This window comes from Mchenga conophoros, linkage group LG3 (assembly GCF_057382185.1).
Source record: "Mchenga conophoros isolate Kocher_MC1m ecotype Shallow Benthic linkage group LG3, M_conophoros_male_GT1.1, whole genome shotgun sequence".
NCBI lineage: Eukaryota > Metazoa > Chordata > Actinopteri > Cichliformes > Cichlidae > Mchenga > Mchenga conophoros.
Window position 1 is genome coordinate 34958143 of NC_140528.1, and position 16791 is coordinate 34974933.

Genomic DNA, 16791 nt, shown 5'->3' on the forward strand with positions numbered 1-16791 from the left:
CATTTAAAAAAAAATAGCTGCAAAAAACTTTGTTGTTTGCCAAACTGAGTTACTTTTTTGAAGAAATAACTATATAATTAATTGCCCAACATTGGTCCAGCAGTTCTCAGTCCTTCAGACTACCCCCTGTTGAATTATGTGCCCACACCCAGCACTGCAGGGACCAAGGTTTTGAGGGGAAGGAAAGACTTGCTGATGCCAGTCTCATAGCCTCAGCCACCTCTTCCACCTGTGTCACTACCGCCCCCACCACCACCACTTGGTAAAAGCCCCACAACCTCTACAATCACCCGACCTTTGTCTTCACTGGCTGCTTGTACATCAACCTCTGAGACTGTTGGACCCTCCATACTGCCAAAAAAATCCTGCAGTCAGACCAACCCTGGTGATTGTGGCCCTCCTACATCACTCTCTTCCACAGTGGCCATAACACCCACAATTAGCAATCTAGACACTGCAGGCAGGGCTTCAGTCTGGACAAGGGCAACCCAGTATAAGCGTAAGCTGAGGGCTCACCCCTCAGATGTAGGAGCCGAAGTGTCATGGGTGCAAAACCTCCCCATTTGCAGAATGTGCAACCAGCCAACCCAAGGACATAAAAAGGATTTTCCATTCCAGTGCAGGACCCAGTATGGTAACCCGTACCACATGTATAATCATTCTTATTGTGTGATGTTGGTTTTAGAGGCATCTTGTCTTTTACAATCCAATGATCAAAACATTCTAATTTTCACTTTTTTTTATACAGTTGGCTTTTAAAATACCTCACATTACATTCAGAATCAAGTTCACTGATTGCAGTGCTGTTTTTTTGTGCTTTGTTGTTTCATCCACTTTAATAAAGTGTTCTGTGATACAGCAACAGTGAGTTGTGGAACCACTTAATGAATGCCTAAGTTGGGCTTTAATCTGCATTCGACTTACTGACCTTCTTTCAATCAGCATCCCAATAGTCCTAAGTGCACTGTCAAAACATACAAGTATAAATAGATAAAATGCTGTTTTGGAGAAGATTCTCTCAGAGGGTATCGATGTTGCCACAATGCACAGTGTCTGTGTCGTCACTTTGGTAAAACCTGGATAAATTGAAGCCTTGGTATCCCACCAGCTCAGTGGGTCTGCACTTCTCTGGCAAAGGGCCCCATCAATGTAGGATCTCACTTCCAGTATTGCATCTGCTGAGGGATTCCTTCTGGTAGTGTCTGTACTTGCTTGTTCTTCAAAGAACCTCTAAAGAGCAGATGCTTGTTGCGCCTTCTGTTTACCCTCTTCTCCCTCTTGGTCCCCTGGCAGTGGAGTTGGTTTGCTGGATCTTTCTGCTGCAGTTATTCTCTGAAGAGCTTCATCCACCGCTCCGTTGTCATTAAAGACCAGCTTCTTGAATCCTGGATCAAGAATGGTGGTTTCAGAGAGAACAGCGTTATATTCCATTCTGTGGAACTTTCTGTCCATGGTGCACAGAGAGCATCCACCAACTACTTCACTTTTCCTGTAGTTACTCTGGTTTGACGCTCAGCTTCACTGTCTGCAGACCCTTGCACAACAATTTGGAGGCCGTGACATGACTGAAAAAGGGTAAATAATAAGTCTCAAAGTTATTTATGTTTGTTTTTTCAAAATTCAGCAGTATATTATAACCACCAGCAAAACCACTTTGTTTTCCACATCCCACTCTTTTGCCACTTTGAGCTGTTCTGCTAAGTTCTCAGAAGTGTGTCTGTTGCTGATCTCAAAACAATCTAGAAGACAGAACTCTGTTTTATAATTTGTGTCGGTGACACATAACTGACAAGAAGGATGTGGTGGTTTGGGATGTCCAGCTGTCAGTTGTTGGACAGACTGCTGTAGCTCTTTTAACCCTCTCGCAGTGATGCACGTTCTCTGTCATATCACACATAACTGACTGTGTTTTATCTTTCCAGTGCACTGATGGGTGGACTGTTCTCAGGTGTCAGTGCAGGTTGTTTGTGGAGTTACTCTATGTCAGCTCCTTTTCTTGCAGACTCTACACTCTGCCATTTGTTTTGTCAATAAAATTGAAATGGTGCCAGATTTTGCATCTTTTCTTGGTGTCGCTTATTTTCTTTGCTATACCTTTCTAATGTGTCGATGTTGTCTGCTGTTGTTACCCCCTGTCTCTCTTTCTCTCCTGGTCTGTTCCTCAGCTACTGCTGCTGTGTAACTACTGCCCCTCCCCCCTCTGCTCAGTGCAAACACAAGGCTCAGCGTGAGAGAGTAAGAGAAAGAACAAACAAACATGGCTCCAATTAAGGAACCGGCTCCTGTCGTTCACTTCAAAGATCGTGATCGACCCATCACTGCAGTTCATCGAATGATCTGAAAAACAAACCCAAAAAAACAATTACCCCAGAGAGAGGTTTGGGAGTTTGGGAGAAAAAGTAACACATCATCTGCCTGAAGACTGATTTTATGGTCCACATTCTTGCATCTTAAGCCCTCAATCACTATAGGTTGTCTAATTCCTGCTGAAGTTCGCCTGATATCAGCGGTGAATCCAGTGTTATTGCTCAATGTCTGTTTACTTTGTATTGAATATGAAGTTGTAAAAATCCCTAACAGTGTTGTTCATTCTTTCAGGGTCACACACACACTGTGTTCCCAGATAAATCTTTAACAGAACTTTTAGTCAGGGGTGCACATAAGTGGTACGCAGGTGCGCATGCACTGTCAAAACAAAAAAACGCACACCAGATTACCGGCAATTACTTTGGCGTATTTTCTGAGAATAGGCGCTTCTTTTGCGGTTCAGACTCCTTCTGACATTTCTTTGGAGGTGGAGGAACATCACAGTAATTGCTTAAAGGAGCTTGGTTCTTCGACATCTTTAAGAGTTCTAAACAAATCTCTGTCCTCCTCCAGAAAATCTTATGTACACAACGCGTGTTGCACATTTTTTATTTTGACAGTGCATGCGCACCTGCGGACCACTTATGTGAAACCCTGCTTATAGTTGTTTTTTAGTATTTATTTTTAACTGGTTCGCTAGAAATTGACCAGATTTGTTACCATGTTCAAAATTTTGCAAGCAAAGCCTTTGTGCAAAGAATTGTGTTTTTCTCATATTAGTGATTTCATTTCATTTAATTTTAGTTTTGTTTTATGTATTTTGTTCAGTATTTCCTGTTCCTGGTGGGACACATAGGCTTCTTTAAAGGATTTTATGTTTTTTTTTCCAATGCTTGAATATTTTTGTTTTCTTTTTTCTTTGTAAAATAAAATGAAATTATTTTACCTCATCATAGCTTTCCCTGCTTCCCAGAGGACAGATGCTGACGTTCCAGGCAGGTTATTATAGTGTAAATCAGCAGTCCCCCACCCCTGGGCCTCGGACCGGTACCGGTCCGTGAGTCATTTGGTACCGGGCCGCGAGAGTTGAGGCTCAGGTGTGAAATGTATGGTTTTCAGGATTTTTATCGTTTTTTATCGTTATTTTGTTATCGTTTTTATCGTTAACCCGGTTTTCCTTGGTGACTTCACGTGTGTCATGAATAAATCTTCTTTTTTTCGGTACTAGTTTTATTTTGTTGTATTTATCCACGACACCTCAGAGGCTGGTCTGTGAAAATATTGTCGGGCATGAACCGGTCCGTGGCGCGAAAAAGGTTGGGGACCGCTGGTGTAAATCAGGGGTGTCTGTGGTGGGCGTGGCCTGCGGTGCCGTGCAGAGGAGGCGGACGCAGCAGCACGGCATCCGCGATCATGACCCGCCGAATTAAATATTGTACTGGGTCTTATGGTTGGCGTTGTTGTTGTGGTCGTTATGTTGAGCTGGCAGCGGGAGAGCTGCAGCTCTGTGTGCCTTGTAAACAGCAACCGTGTGTCAATCAAAGGATTGCAAAGCATGTTGATGTCACCAGGTCTGCCGTGGTCGTTTACAGTGGTGCCGAAACCCAGGACGGGAGGCACGGCAGATCCAGGAGTGGGCCAGCAGAGGGAGGAGCTTTCGAGAATGGTGGCCGAGCTGGCAGCCACGCAGCAGGAGCAGGCAGCAGTGGAGGCGCAGTGCAGGGAGCTGCTCCAGCCGGGAGGGGTGGAGAAGCCGCGGGATAAGTCGGAGGTGCCCGTGCTAGGGGAGTCCGCACCACCATAGCCCGAGGTTAGCGGGCTGAGCAGAGCGGCCTCACCTCCACCAGAGGCCGGTGCCCGCCTGCGAGCGGCTGGGCAGAAAAACATAGTATTGCACCTTAAAAAGTATCGCATTGCATGGAACGGAGAGTGTAAACACAGTTTGTTATCAAGAGAGATTATTTGTTATGTTCAGTTCCAGTCTTGAGACCGCAGCTGGTAGCCGCATAAAATTAAAAAACCACAGCAAATTAAAAAACTGTAACAAATTAAAAATCCTTGACGGAAAAGGATTGTCTGAAATACCGGAAGTGACACAACAATTAGCCTAATAGGGCTTTTGCCCTATAGGGCTTTGGAGTTGACGTCACGCCGCAATGCATTGTGGGAGTGCAGCGCCATTTTCGGGGTCTACGAATTAAAACAAACACACTGTGTTGGAACCACGACTACAAGAAAGATGCTTAAAAGCAGCTCAAAAGAGAGTGAACTGTATAGAGACCGATTGCGTCCAGAGGCGAAGCAGCGGTACTTGCAGAAAATAGCGTGCAGTGGAAATGTGGACCCGTATGAAATACGGCCGTGGAGTAGAAACCCCAACACCTAGCGCTACTGACGTAGCCTGACATATTTTCGTTCCTTGTCTGTGGAGTCAGCGCGTACAAGTCGTCATTCAAACAAAGGTAAATCAGCTCGAGTACTGCGTGTGAAATGCGTTTGATTTCCCTGCAAACATTCAGATTAGTGCAGCATAAATTCATTGATGAGGGGAAATTACAGTGAGAACATGTAAAGGCTGTTAGAGGGATAACATAGTGAGTTCAGTGCATTGATGTGACATTGTCCTGAAGGATTTAGTTATTCTTTATGGTTAAAGAAATTGCACTAATTTATTCACATTTATTATAAATAATTCTAATTATACATCTTGCTTCCATGTTTGTATCCTGTGTCACTAAAAATACATTTTATTTTAATTATATACTTTGATTAATGACCTGCAGAATCTCCTTATCATATTAAGTGATTCATAATTGTCACTTTATGCTTTCTCCATCTCTAAAGTGATGACATCCTTGCATTACATGCTTTAGGTTCATTTTCTGCAGGCAGGTTTCTGACAGAGAGCAGACAGATTTAGAATATAACATGCAGCGTTCTATAGATGGACACATAAAGAAATGCATAATTACATGTATGTGCTAACTTTCTTGACACTTTGTTACATTTATGATAAAGTAGATTAAACACATTTGTGTCGGCCTTGGCTCATAGTTCTTGTCTTTAAATGAACTTTGTCTGTGTGTGTTTCAGGTGCTGCACTCTCAAAGACTGAATGAACCAGCATTGCAGCCATGGGTCACTGTGAGCATCACAGGGAAGGTTGAAGCCGCCCACTGCAGCTGTATGGCCGGAGTCGCAGAGACCTGCAGCCATGTCACTGCTCTTCTGTTGAAGAATGTAGAAGCAGCAGTGTTGATCTGTGGCACAAGGACTGTTACAGATGAACCTGCATACTGGGTTTTGCTGGGTAATATGACCAAGATACAGCCAGAGGTTGGCCATAAGATGGACTTCTCTTTAGCTGCCCAAAAAAAGGCTCTTGTTCAAAACATAAACAGACCATCTGTAGTGAAAGGTAAAAGGAGCCGTCCTCAAAACAGAAAAATCCCACCTGCTACTGTGGAGGAGTCTAGATTTATGCCTGAAGTGCACTGCCATGTAAATAATTTGCATTAACTGAATATGTACTGACTGAGTACCACTGTTCAAAAGTTGAATAAAGAAACAAACTAATTTTTTTTATTAAAACCACCTTATAGAACATCACATCAGTTACAGTGTAGAATCCATGTCATTTATAGTTTACAAATGACAAAATGTTTACACCAAATCATGAGTGTTTACATGATATCACCCACTACTAACATTACTTTATTTACTGTATCTTTTGAAAAAATAACAGCACAAGACTTAAGAATATTTAACAGGAGCAGGTTTCATTCTTCCCTGGTTTTATTATCACACTGTTCACCAAACGCAGCAAACCTTCACCATCTTATCCTGAAGGGTCACCTCTTCACCCTCACATGGAAGAAGTAATCTGATTGGCATGGTGGTATGTTTGAAGCAGGTCCCTTGTGTAGCGCTGGAACTCAGTAACGATGTGTTTCATCCATTTCATCGGCTGGTTTGCTGCAATAATGCCAAATAATTAGCAACTCTATAAATAGAAGGTAGTTCTGCAAAATCACTCAGTAGGATGTTTGTTCTAATTTGCTATGAGCTCAGAGCGCATAGAAAATAAAACTAATAGGCTATAAAGAGTGATATGAACATATTTAGAACTTACCGGAATGAAAATGTCTGGAGCACCAACAGATATTTGGAGATGGAAGAGAACTGCACGTCAGCTCGTCTCACAGCTGCTATCCAGGCTGGACGCCTTCGTTTGCTAACATCGATACACGAGCTGCCTCATGTTGCTTCCAGGTTGGGAAAGAATGAAAATGTAAGGACAAGAAAGACATTGTGGACAAAACAAGACACCCCCCATAATCTTTAGTGACAATATTGTAGTTAGTTAAATGGTCTGATTGTTCAAATCTGTATTTTCTTTGATTGTGGTAAAATAATGTGTGCCCCAGTCTCCAAAAATGACATAGTGCAGGAAGCGTAGTTATTCCTCCGTTACACCACAAGAGGGAGTATCCCCTAAAATGAGCAGCTCTAGCGGGAGTAAAGAAGCCAGCCACTACCCATAAGGCAGTGCGCCTATAAGCGTTATGTGAGACTGCAAAAGTGTGTAACGCTGTGCTATGTCCATGTATATATTTGCAGGTAAGCAGATACAAGATGGTAAATAACTTAAAATGTGTCTACAGATGAGTCCACGGGGTTGCAGAGAATGTGGGAAAGTTGGCCGTTAATCCCCACTATGTGTCATTAGTGTATAAGTTATTGGTAGCGATGTGAATTAGCTGTGATGCTAACGATTAGCAGCTAGATCTGATTCATTAGTTTGTGCGGAAACCTCGTGGCACTTTTGTGGATTTATACCTGTACCGGGCTCTAATCACAGCAGATGTAGACTGGTGGATCACACTACCTTGTGTTTATGTTTATTTCATTGTTCCACTGTAAGAAATATTAGTGGTTTGAGTTTAAACACTACCCATAAGGCAGTGCGCCTATAAGCGTTATGTGAGACTGCAAAAGTGTGTAACGCTGTGCTATGTCCATGTATATATTTGCAGATGCAGTAAAGGCAAACTCACAAAGCCACACTGGTTTCAATTCATTTTAATTCAAGTGTGCAACAAAAAGATAAACCATTTTCAAGCTTATTTTCTTGCTGGTCGTGCGATCGAACATTGCAGCCGACCACACAGCAAATACGAACCATGGCTGTTGTGTGTGCCTTCTCTCCCTTTTCACTTGCGCTAGACCCCCAAAATGGCGGATCGGGCCAAAATCCTTTCCACGCCCACCCCCGTGACATCACGCTCCAAACCCTATTAGCAGCTGTGAGACGAGCTGATATCCAAATTTAATTTTATTTGATCATTTTACCACTTTCGAATTCCATGCTATTGTTTTTTGCAGCCCTCCAGTTTTATCTGTCACAATTTATAGACCACCTAAAGACAGCGCTGCTTTTATCAAGGAATTCTCCGAATTTTTAAAAAACATACACTCAAAATATAACATGATAATTCTAACCGGTGATTTTAACCTGCACATAGATAATCCTTCTGACCCTTGTGAGATTATTCTGTAATCATATGTTATCTTATATTTGTAGTTAAAGTAGTTGAATTAGGATACTGCTGTAGGTCATATAATATCCTTTAGTCTAGATTGTGTGCTGTGTATGTAGCTTAGTTTCCATTATATTCTTGGGTTAAAAGAATGTGACCATTTTTGGATTTGTTAGACAGGCGTGCATTACCCTGTACCCTTGATCTGCTGTGAATGTGTTACACTGTTTCTTGACATTTCATACTGCTGAATCATGAAGAGAATGTTGTGTGCAGAGGACCTTGTGCCGATAATAGAAGAGACTGACCACATTCCATACCCCCACCTTTACAGAGAGCAGAGAAACAAGGAGCCGAGATCATAACTTAGGCGCCGTAAGAGAGAAAGAATGTAATGTTTAGGCTTTTACGACTAGGTGGGGGCCACTAGAGGCTATAAGAAGCGGAGTAGCCCGTCACCATTTTGAGATTTGCTGTGACCCTCTTCACGCATGTCTCCCCATCCGGATGGCTTATGCTCATAAGTGTTGAATTGTATGGAAATAAAGGATTGTTGATTGAGCATTTATACACCGAGTATTGTCCTTCCTTCAGCCCAAAGATTAAAAGAATTGGGAGATTTTAACACCCTGCATCAAAAGCATTCTTAAACATTCTTCACTGTATGGATTTTACCAGCACGTCACGCAGCGACTCACAACAGAGGACACACTCTGGACCTCGTGACCCATGGGCTGTTCACCAGTGTGTCCTCTGTTGTTGACTTGGCTGTCTCTGACCACTACTGTGTGTTTTTAACATCACCTGTTTTAGTCAGCAAGAGATCTCGGTGCGAATTGTGAGGAGGCGCTATCTAACCTCTGAAGTGGCTGCAAATTTTACCAGGGTTTTAGACAAATGCCCCCCTTTGATTCTACCTGCACCCTGTGATTTGATTCTTAATCATTTTAACAGCAAACTGAAGAAAAGCCTTGACTCCGTTGCTCCACTCACCACCAAAAAGATTAATGTAAAACGTGCATCACCCTGGAGAAACGAAGAAGTCAAAACACTCAAAAGAAATTGCAGGGCAGCAGAAAGGAGATGGAGGAAAAATAAAAATGTAATTAACCATCAAATACTCTGAGAACAACTTAAAATGTACAATAATACACTAAGGAATTCAAGAAATTCATACTTTGCCAAAATAATCAGTAATAACAAAAATAATCCCAAGGTCCTCTTTTCCACCATAGATCATTTATTTAACCCTGATTTTAACAGCTCCCAAAAAACCCCACAGACTCGCTCTGTGAGCAGTTTGCAGACCACTTCAGGGGAAAGATCAGCGCCATCAGATCTGATATTTTATCTAATCGTGATATGATTTTAAACACATCTGAGGGCTCGATTGTACCTGAGGAGACACTGGACAGCTTTGTCCTGGTTAATGCTGAGAACCTTCAGAAAGTTTTCTCCACAGTGAGACCCACCACATGTCTTTTAGATCCAATCCCTTCTTCACTTTTTAAAACACTTTATGGATTTTTTGAGGCTGAGCTTTTATACATGATGAATTGCTCTCTTCAGTTGGATGTCTTCCCTGCTGCCTTTAAAACGGCGGCGGCGAGGCCCCTTCTGAAGAAGAGCAATTTGGATTGTAATGATTTTAATAATTACAGACCTGTATCCAACTTACCATTTTTAGGTAAAATCTTAGAAAAACTTGTTTTTACTCAGATTAATGACTTTTTGAATGATAGACAGATCCTGGAGATATTCCAGTCTGGATTTAGGGTGAACCACAGCACAGAGACGGCTCTCCTAAAGGTTTTAAATGATCTTAGATGTAACTGGGACTCCCAAAAGCTCTCAGTCCTGGTGCTACTGGGGCAGCCTTTGATACAGTAGACCACGCTATTCTTTTAAACAGACTGAAACACATGGTGGGCCTCTCTGGTGGCGCACAGAACTGGTTCACTTCCTGTTTCTCAGACAGAACTTATGTGAATATGGATACATGCTCCTCTAAGATCCATAAAATTACATGTGGTGTGCCCCAAGGGTCGATTCTAGGCCCTGTACTTTTTAATTTGTATACGCTCCCTCTTGGCGGTGTCATCAGGAGGCATGGAGTGAACTCCCACAGTTACGCTGTTGACACGCAGCTGTACATCTCTGTGTCTCCTGATGACCAATGGATGCTCTTTTTAACTGTATTCTAGATATTAAATCTTGGATAGCAGAAAATTTTTTACAGCTTAACCAGGACAAAACTGAAGTTTTAATCATCGGTCCCGAGGCTCAGAGAGAGAAACTCTTGTCTAAATTAGAGGCATTTTCACTGTCCATCGCTACAAGTGAAAAACCTGGGTGTTATTTTTGACTCTGAGCTTGGTTTTATCCCACATATTAAACATGTAACCAAAATGGGATTTTATTATCTAAAAAATATAGCCAGAGTCCGCCCTATTCTCTCTCGGGCCAACACGGAGATGCTGATGCATGCTTTTATTACCAGTCGCATTGATTATTGTAATGCCCTGCTCTCTGGTCTTCCTAAGAAGAAGAAGAATATTTCACCTTTACAACTTTTACAAAACTCTGCAGCTCGTGTGCTGACGAAGACCAGAGGGCGGGCCCACATTACACCGGTTTTAGAATTGCTGCATTGGCTCCCCGTATGTTTCAGGATTGATTTTAAAGTTCTTTTATTGGTTTTTAAATGTCTTAATGGTCTTGGGCCTTCTTATCTCTCAGATCTGCTTTTACCATATGAGCCCTCGCGGACTCTGAGGGCCTGAGTCATATGGGCCTGCATGAATAAACTTTCTGAATCCTTTATCATCTGCAACTGAAAATAGTTGTGGATGATTAATATAGCTTTCTAATGTGACGTTCTTGTCCCTGGCTCTCTCTCTCTCCCTCCCGCTCTGTTCCTGTGCTACTGCAAGTGTAACTACTGCCCCTCCCCCCTTTGCCCAGCGCAAAACACAAGGCTCGCATGCGGAGTGAAGGCGAAAAAAAGTGAGAGAGAGAGAGAGGGTGAGAGAAAGAAGAAAAAAAACACTAGTCTGACATCACTAGCCGTGTCTGGGTCTAAACTCTGCTGCAGGTCCATATATCAAACGATCAGTATGGCATTACTGAGAGTTGAAAAACTGTCTAAAGTCTTTCATCTTTAATAAAATGATCAGCGTTCTGCTCTACCAGGTGTAACAATTGAGTTTAACATCCAGGCATCCATGAAAACTGAATTTATGACATTTAACGGAGTTAGAAGTTAGCAGGAAGTTAGCTCGCTAGCTTCTATCTAAATACAATATAGCATGTCCTGACTGCGGGGTTTTGGAAACAAATTAAAACGTACAGCTCTGCTATCACTTGCAGCATAAATGAAGACAGAAAACTAAACAGCAGTGACGTTTGTAAGGTTACTGAAGTTGGGCTAGCTGGTATATAATGATGTGCTACGTGACCGCTAGCGACACAGCTATGTTAGCATAATATAAACAAGCTAACTTTTTTCCACTCGATAAAAGTTAACGTGAGTGTTCTCGGTGGTCAGGAACAAATGTAATCGCATAGCAGGATGCTGTAAAACTTCACCCAGGAGAACAATCCATCCACAATACGAGGTTAGTCATTCATATACTGCTGCATGGGCTGGGCTGTAGTTACATCCTAAGGTTTTAAAAACTGAGCTTAAATAAATGATTAGCTGTAATAAAAGCCGAGGGAGGTCAACAGTGATCACTGACTGTTTTAGGAGCTTTTTGAGGTCAAATAGAAGAAAATACATAACATTAAACATGTTAACAACACAAAAGCCATATTAAACGCAGACTACTTTAGACCCGGAAGTAGGATTCGTCGCGTCATCACTGAACAACCGGATAAGGAGCCAGCTCTCGTCGTTCACGTCAAAGATCCGGCTCTAAGAGCCTTTTCACTAGCGCACGCGCGCAGCTTAGAAGGAGCATTGCTCCTAGCCATTAGGAACCCTCATATTAACCTTTATCGAGTGGAAAAAAGTCCACCGTTTGTTAGCGTTCGTCCTCCAGCTTTACTGTTTATCTTATGCTAACATAGCTTGTCGCGCTAGCGATCAAATAGCACATCATTATATACCAGCTAGCCCAACTTCAGTAACCCTACAAACGTCGCTGCTGTTTACATTCCTTTTGTCATTTATGTTGGAAGTGATAGCAGAGTTGTACGTTTTAATTTGTTTAGTAAATCTCCCAGTCAGAACATGGTATATTATATTTAGATGGAAGCTAGCGAGCTAACTCCCTGCTAACTTCTAACTCCGTTAAATTTCATAAATTCAGTTTTCATGGATGCCTGGATGTTAAACTTAATTGTTACACCTGGCAAAGCAGCCACACTGATCATATTATTACAGATGAACAAATTTAGACAGTTTTTCAACTCTCGGTAATGCTGCAGTGATCATATTATTGCACTTTTGCAGTGGAGTTTGGGCCCATACATGGCTAATAACGTCTGACATATTGTTGTAATGTTGGCACTTTTAATATAGAGGACACAAAAGAAAACACCTGAAAGTTCAAAGAAAGCACTTGATTTTTTAAAATTGTTTTTTAACAGGTTTTGCCTAAACGTGATTTCCTTTACATTTTCCAGTTTACTGACTCATTACTTCCACAATAGAAGGATCTAATTTTCATTGTAATCAGACAAAGTAAATTAAATACAAACAACCACAATTTAAATATCAGAAACATTTCATGTATGGAGTTAAACATGAATCATTGTTTCAATAATATATTTATTGTTGTCATAAACAGACAAGAAGACAACAACAAACTGCTCCTCCCATTCAACACATGTCAGTCCATATCCCAGCAAACTAAATCAGAAAGAAAGAAACAGTGAGAACTAAAAGAGAAACAAAGAGCTTTGGAACAACGAGGCAGCAGGAGGACAGCTGCAGTTTAACAGCTTCAACTCACTGACAGAAAACAACATGAGAAACATCATCATCCTCAACTCATCTGCTGCACTGACACCTTCAACGGACACACCTTCACTTTACCAACAGTGCTAATACATGGGAACATCCTGTGAGTGAAAGTGTGTGTGAAGGTGTGTATGTGTGTGTTAGTATCAGGATCAGAGAACGACAGCTTTCCTCTGTTCCAGTCCAGATTCACTCTGATCCTCTGGAACTTCTTCTGGACTGAGAGAGCAGAATCTGCTGATGGTGAACGCGCTGAATATTTACCTAAAAAGAAACCTATTCTCCATAATCCAGACAGCATGATTCCCTTCCTCTGCACAGACTCTGCAAATACACCCAGTCCCCACCATTTACTGTCTCCAACATCAACATCCCAGTTGTGAGTCCCTGAGTTAAAGCCCTCAGAGCCCAGGACAGAGCTGAATAATTCAAACCTCTCTGGATTATCAGGAAGCTGCTGCCTCTCTCCTTCAGTCACACTGGTCAGATCTTCAGACAGGATGAGGTTTGGATGAGCAGTGTTTGGGTCCAGAATGAGAGGAGTGTAGGAGACCATGTCCTTCATGTTGTTCCAGATGTTGAAGGTCAGGTTGCCCAGGTGTTTGGCCTGGTCTATCAGAGCTCCTGAGGGCAGCTGTGGATCATCCAGCAGGGGGCAGCGCTGGACTCTTTCCACTGCAGCCTTGTAGTTGTGCAGGAATGAGACGTCTTCAGCTCTCAGCTCCTCCTCTGTGGCTCTGACTGTGTCTGAAAGAGCTGCTATCTCTCTGCTCAGAGCCTCCATCTTCTCCTTCATCATCCCACTCTTCTGCTCCTCTTCCTCCCTCAGTGCAGCCAGCCTGGCCTCCTCTTCCTCTGCTAGAAACTGGTGAAGCTTCTTAAACTGCTCCTTAATCTGCCTCTCTGTGTGTCGGGCCTGGACCTTAATGTGTTCTGCTGTTTGATCAAACTTCACTTGAACTTCCTCACAAACCTTTAACTTCTTCTTTAAGGGCTCCAGAGTTTCCTGAAGTTCCTTCTTGTGTTGTTGTGCAGCTTCATCGATGGGTCTGAATCTGTGATTGGTGTGTTTTTCTGAGTCTCTGCAGATGACACACACTGGCTGCTGATGGTCCAGACAGAAGAGTTTGAGTTTCTCAGAGTGCAGACTGCAGAGAGCCTCTGAAGCTCTCTGATCTCTCTCCTGTAAGAACGACTCACACAGGTTCTTTAAAGCCAGGTTTGAAGGTGGATCATCCACTGATATTTCCTTACAAACTGGACACTCGTGTGTTGGTCTCTCTCTCCACCGTCTCTTCAGACAGTGTTCACAGAAGCTGTGGCTACATGACAGAAGAACAGGATATCTGAAGACCTCCTGACAGACCGGACAGCAGAGATCCTCTTCTGATCTGGAAGCCATTGAGTCTGTGAGTGAAGCTGAAAACAGCAGACAGGCAGTACAGTCAGTCCTGGCTCCCCTCCCTCTTCTACCACCTTCACTGAAACTTCCTTTGAGTCGTGTTTTTGCTCAAACTCACATTCAGTGTGTGGAGCGTCAGCAGCTTGAAGCAGCAGTGTTGGAGTTTTCCACTTTTCTCTCCTGTAGCTGCACTCACTCAGAGGAAGCTGCTAGTTTGGTCTGAGCTCAGTCTGATCGTCTGTGCGTCTCTCTTTACGGGGGAAGAAAAACAGCCTGTTTCCTGGTCTGTTGCATTTGAGTAATGTGGGGGGCGGAGCTTCATTCAACTTCCTCTTATAAATGTGTGAGTGTGACATCAGAGCGCAGAGTTATATTGCAGGTCAGAAATGAAACCTTTTCTCAAACTCAGAAAACAAAGTGTGACTCGGTGGTGCAGCTGTTTGGCAGTTTTTTATTTCAGACTTTGTTCTGGTTATTGTTCAGGTTCCACAGCATTGGGAGTGTAATGCAGGCTCACAAACAGGGTGGATGTACTTTGTGACAGACTTTTAAAAGTGAAATGGATTGTAAATGTGTGTTTTTGGCTCCTCTCACTCGTTTAATCTTCACATATCTGGCTGGTTTGTCAAGAGAGAGCCTCTTTGCATAAGTGCTTCAATGATTTTGGAGATGTCTGCCCATATGTCCTACATGTTTCAGTCGCCAATTCTGAATTATAACTAACATTAAAAACATGTTTTATTTATTTATTTATTAACCTTTATTTTAACCAGGAAGATCCCATTGAAATTAAAAACCTCTTTTTCAAGGGAGACCTGGCCAAGATAGGCAGCAGCAGATGTCTCACAGTTACAGAAATTACTCAAACACAGGCAGCAACAACACACATGCAACAATAAGTGAAAGAATACAAATAAAATAAAAATAAAATTCAATAAAATTCAAATAAAATAAAAAGTCAGTTAAAATGACAATCAATCTAATTGAAACAGTTGCATGTTATGGACTTGGCCTAAAGGATTCGTAGTTTAGATTTAAAATCACTGTTTATGGAGGACAGAGAGCAAATAAATCAGATTAACATCCGATCGTTGGGGTTTTGTTCAATAATCAGCGTATCCTTTGTATAAACGCATGAACTTTATTAAAGAGATAATCAGGGGTGATTTTAGCCCATTTCGCTAAAAGTGGAAGGCCTTTTTTGAAAAATTAACCTGTAATAAGACATACCATATCAAGATAGAATTGTTACTATAAAACTAAAGACGAATCAAACTGTTGACAATTTTAATCTAGTTCTCAATTTTAAGAAAGGCTGGTGACCCCTGCTATTGAGTCTGACAGCTGCAGGGATTATATACAAATATTCAACTGGTTCTATGCCAGATTTAAACCAAGTCTAAATTTTAAAAAAGGACTTTATAAGATAGATCTTTTGACTATCACTACAAAGATTACCAACAGTGGTCCTCATACCACAGTTTGATATCAGAAAACACCGAGAGCATACATTGATATGACACCACAGCCAAGGCCAGGAAGATCGTGAAGGACCTCAGCCATCTGTTCTCTCTGTTGAGGTCAGGAAAGCGATTCCGCTCCCTGAAGACCAACACAGAGAGACTGAGGAGGAGCTTCTTCCCGCAGGCGATACGGTCTCTCAATCACAATCACACCACCACACAGTACTGACCCACACATATAGTTCTTACACACACACTGGACATTCTGGACATTTGTTTTCACTTCATCACTTAAATCACTTTAAGCATATTTGCACTGCACAAGACATAATGTGGATTGCACAACACTGGACATTATACTCCTCATTTCCAGCTAATACTTGTACAGCTGCTGTTATTTTGTATATATATATATATATATATATTTATTTATATTTCTTCATACATTCTTATATAGTTCTATACTGTGTATTGTGTATTTTGTTGTACAGTTATTAGTACAGTTACACTGAAAAAGTACACAACAATGGGGAAAGTACAAGAGGAAAAAAAGAGACCTCTGCTCATGCTGGGCACCTATGGGAGGACAGCATGAGAACAGGAAACTAAAAAACTCCTCTGCACAGAGAGCACATAAATGTCCACAGTACAACATTGGAGCACGTGACAAGCCACGGGGTTGGGTAGGCGGTGAGGAGTAGTGCGAAGGAAAACACAGCAGTCATCCTGCACAGCGCTACCATTCCAGCGCGGCACACAGACCCGCCATCTTCCCCCACAGGAAAAAAGGATCGAAGGCGTTTGGAAAGGGAGGGGGATAAGTGTTTGCTTTTCAGTGTAAATGTATGTGTGTGCGTGTCCAGAGTTCAGCAGGGACAGTGTCCTTCGCCCTATCAGGCTAAGTAAACAGTCTGCAAGCCAACCCGGGTGGCCTTACACAGAATGGGAAGGATAGTCATCACACAGTCGTTATCAGGGAATTGTTTTTGTTCAGCACCAGCCTTGGACCCGCAGCTGGCGCCGTGGTGTCCATATGTTGATGTCGTTGATTTTTCTTCTCTGCGAGCAGCTCAGGAGAATTTCAAAGCTGTTCTTTAACAGTCCGACACTGGT

The 16791-nt window shown here is 42.3% G+C and overlaps 1 protein-coding gene across 1 annotated transcript; it reads right to left on the bottom strand.

Moving 5' to 3' along the window:
• Window positions 1-12623: 12623 nt before the first annotated feature.
• LOC146578351 (nuclear factor 7, ovary-like) lies at window positions 12624-14387 on the bottom strand. The gene is made up of 2 exons (XM_085269440.1): window positions 14334-14387; window positions 12624-14232 (listed from the first exon to the last, which is right to left on the bottom strand). Exon 2 carries the CDS (start codon window positions 14213-14215, stop codon window positions 12839-12841), a length of 1377 nt encoding a protein of 458 aa, XP_085125566.1. The 5' UTR covers window positions 14216-14232; window positions 14334-14387; the 3' UTR covers window positions 12624-12838.
• Window positions 14388-16791: the final 2404 nt, after the last annotated feature.